The sequence below is a fragment of the Pygoscelis adeliae genome, unplaced genomic scaffold, assembly GCF_000699105.1.
Source record: "Pygoscelis adeliae isolate BGI_AS28 unplaced genomic scaffold, ASM69910v1 Scaffold197, whole genome shotgun sequence".
Taxonomy (NCBI): Eukaryota; Metazoa; Chordata; class Aves; order Sphenisciformes; family Spheniscidae; genus Pygoscelis; species Pygoscelis adeliae.
Genome location: NW_008825105.1, coordinates 843,525 through 846,472, shown reverse-complemented (window position 1 = coordinate 846,472; position 2,948 = coordinate 843,525). Strand labels below are relative to the sequence as shown.

The following is a 2,948-nucleotide window of genomic DNA, read 5'->3' as shown; positions in this document are numbered from 1 at the left end:
CTTCTGGAGCCTGCTTCCCTCTCTGGGCGGGAGGGGATGGGACGGGAAGCGGCTATTTCTGGAGCAGGTATTTCCCCTCGCCGCTGCTCTGCACGCAGGCGGGGAAACCACAGCCCGGCAGCATCTGCTCTCCCTGCCGGCGCTGAGTCACCAGCGCAGCACGGGCAACGGCAAACAGCTTCTGCTCCAAACAAGCAGAGGGAGGAGAGCGGCGAGCACTAGCCCCACTGCTGCAGAGCCTGCCCCGGTACCCAGCCCCGCAGGGGAGGCTCCGCTCGGGGATGTTGCTGGAAAGGAGAGGGGAGGGCTCACCTTCGTGGACAGCAATGATGTGGGGGTGGTTGAGGGAGGACATGATCTCAATCTCTCTCCGGATATGGACAAGGTCCTGCTCATCCTTGATTTTGTCTTTCCGGATTGACTTGATAGCCACCTGCAGATGAGCACACGCACAGAGGGTCACCCGGCTGTCAGGGCCAGGAGCGTTGTGGCTTCCCAAAGCCTGTTGCAGAGCAAGAAACCCACCCCCCTCTTTCGGGAAGGGGCTCACAAGCAAGAGATCAATGGCCCAGCTTCTCCACCTAGGCATGCTGTATCCGAGGGCCATGCTGCACGGCTCCACTGAAGCAACTCCAATAAAAGTGAACTTTATCAATTAGGTTTTTATACTTTCCAAGTCCTGTTGCCGTGCTACAAGGGAGAAGCTCCCCCCCGTCTCCCCCCAAGGGAAAAAACCCTGCTGCCAGCTCCTACCAGAGGAGCTCCCCAAGCCTCCTCCCGCAGGTAGCGTAGCCCTGCTCCTCATTTACGTGCTGTAGCTTACAGGAATTGTGTCCCAGGCTACAGCCGCCGCTGGACCGCGGCCAGCCAAAGGAATGTGACCTGCACACATGACTTGGAAGATAACAACAACGTCTTCTTAGGGTCATGAAAATGAAAAAAACAGGTTTTGTTTTCCTCGCAAATACTTATTTCAAGGAGCTGATTATGTAGAGGGAAGAGAAAGTTTGGTATTAAAGAGTAGATCCCTCCTAGGCACAGGACTGTGCTCCAGCCAGCCAGGAGACCCAGCGCCAATGATGCGAGCCACTTTCCAGGCTTTTGCTTGGGTTTTCAAGTTATCCTCTACAAGGAAATTGAAAGGGGAGGAGAAAGAAGAGTAAATGCTGGAGAATAGATGCCTTCTAATCCTCTTTCAAAGGGGCTGGGGAGAGACAATGTGCTCCTAGGGTTGAATTTACAACTGAATCCAGCAGAACCTCTTTTTTTGTATCAGACAAGAATGCGGAACAGCATTAATCCTGTAAAGGGACCCCCTCACCGGTCTCCCAGCAACGGGGAGAGGGGCCATGGACACCCGCCGGCCCCAGCTGCCAGCACAGGAGCGATGCTCATGGCTACACTGCGCAGGGACCCTCCTCCACCTTCGGCTGTGGGGAACAGATGCTCGGCCTCGTCTCCCTCTGATTTAGCGGAGTCGGAAGCCTTGCTCCTCGAGATCTAGCCCACCAAGCAGCAAAAGGCTCAGAGCAAGCTTGCAACCCTTGCTAAGCAAGGTCCATCGCACCCACAGCAAGTCACCAGACGCTAAAGCAGCGAGATCTCAGCTGCCACATCAGTGTTCTTCATGGGAAAAGGACATGCCAAATTTTAAGGGCTCAGATGGGCACGTGAGAGGTGGCCGATGGAGACCCTTTGGCCCCAGAGCACGTCTCTGCTGCACTGGGCCACTTCAGGCCGGCACTGGCCAGGCCAGGGGTTGCCTCCTGTGCACTGGAGAAGCATTGTGCCTGCACCAGCCCCAAGGGTTGAAGCAACCAAGCAGAATGGACTCTGGCCAAGGGAAGTTCAATAACCCAGGCCCAAGTTTCTGTACAAAGCAATACCGAAGGCGCTTAATAGCTTCTTGAAAGCCAGGTATTCTTTTCCCTGACCTTTGTGCTAGGTTAACAGGTTAAAGTTTAACAATTTTTTGCTCCAGCCCCTGATTACCCGACCCCCACTAGAATGCAGGCAAAGCCTTTATGCAGCAAGTCAGCCTGCTCCTGCCCTCCCAAATTCCTGTTGACTCACTCTATTCATCTCCCCCCTAAAGCTCGACATCCAGCCCAACAGCCTCAGCATTTTGGGGTGCATGCAGCACGTTTGCTTGCTTACTGACCAAGATGCTCATGCACATACACTGCTGAGCCAGGGCTCAGGGTGAGATCCACGGTCCATAAAAAGTGGCTCCAGGCTGCCAGCGCAGGAAGCCTTAGGAGATGCCACTGGCTGTATTCAGCAGACTGCCAGAGAACGCCCTCGCCTATGAGCCCAGCAGTTAGTGACCTCCAAGGCAGACGGGAGTCACGGCTGCAGCAGTGAGCAGGTTTAGGGCACTGTTAGAGCCCCGGGGCTCTCCTTGCTGAGCGCTGCCCGCAGGCAGGCCAGCTGCCTGTTTAACAGTCGGGCACAACACACAGCGAGGGTACGGCACTGTTAGGGTCCACATCTCGTACAACAGAGACTGAACCAGCCACTCGGGGTGGGATGATTTATCCCTGCTGGGGAGGCTAATCCCTTGGCCATCCCATCCTTCCCCAGGGGTGCCAAGAAGCGGCTTTGCTCCAAAACATCCCCTACGTAAGAGGGCTGACAGCAGAGGATCTCCCCTTGAGACAGAAAAGGCCGTGCCCGGCCACCCTGGATACGGGGACCAACAGCTTCAGGGACAGACACTGCCACAGCCTACACACCGCCTCCACCATCAATGCTATGAGAAGAATCTCCTGCAGGAAACAGCCCCAAGAAGTCCTGCTGCAGGAGCCTAGGGAACTTGAGAGTACTTTCCAAGTCAAAAAGGCTTTTAATTAAAAGTTTTTTGGGGGCAGAACAGGTATTTTCAGCAGCTGCTGAAAGATGCATTAAGCTACAACCCCAGGCAGCACTTTAGAAGTTGTTCCAGATTG

General features: G+C 55.1%; 1 protein-coding gene across 1 annotated transcript in view; it reads right to left on the bottom strand.

The window, feature by feature from the left end:
• The window catches only part of NUAK2 (NUAK family, SNF1-like kinase, 2), a 6,566-nt gene extending 5,215 nt beyond the window's left edge, over positions 1–1,351 (bottom strand). The window contains exons 1-2 of the mRNA XM_009327436.1: positions 1,322–1,351; positions 313–433 (exon numbers count right to left, since the gene is read on the bottom strand). Coding sequence (XP_009325711.1) covers positions 313–433; positions 1,322–1,351 — 151 coding nt within the window. The remainder of the gene's footprint in view (positions 1–312; positions 434–1,321) is intronic.
• Positions 1,352–2,948: the final 1,597 nt, after the last annotated feature.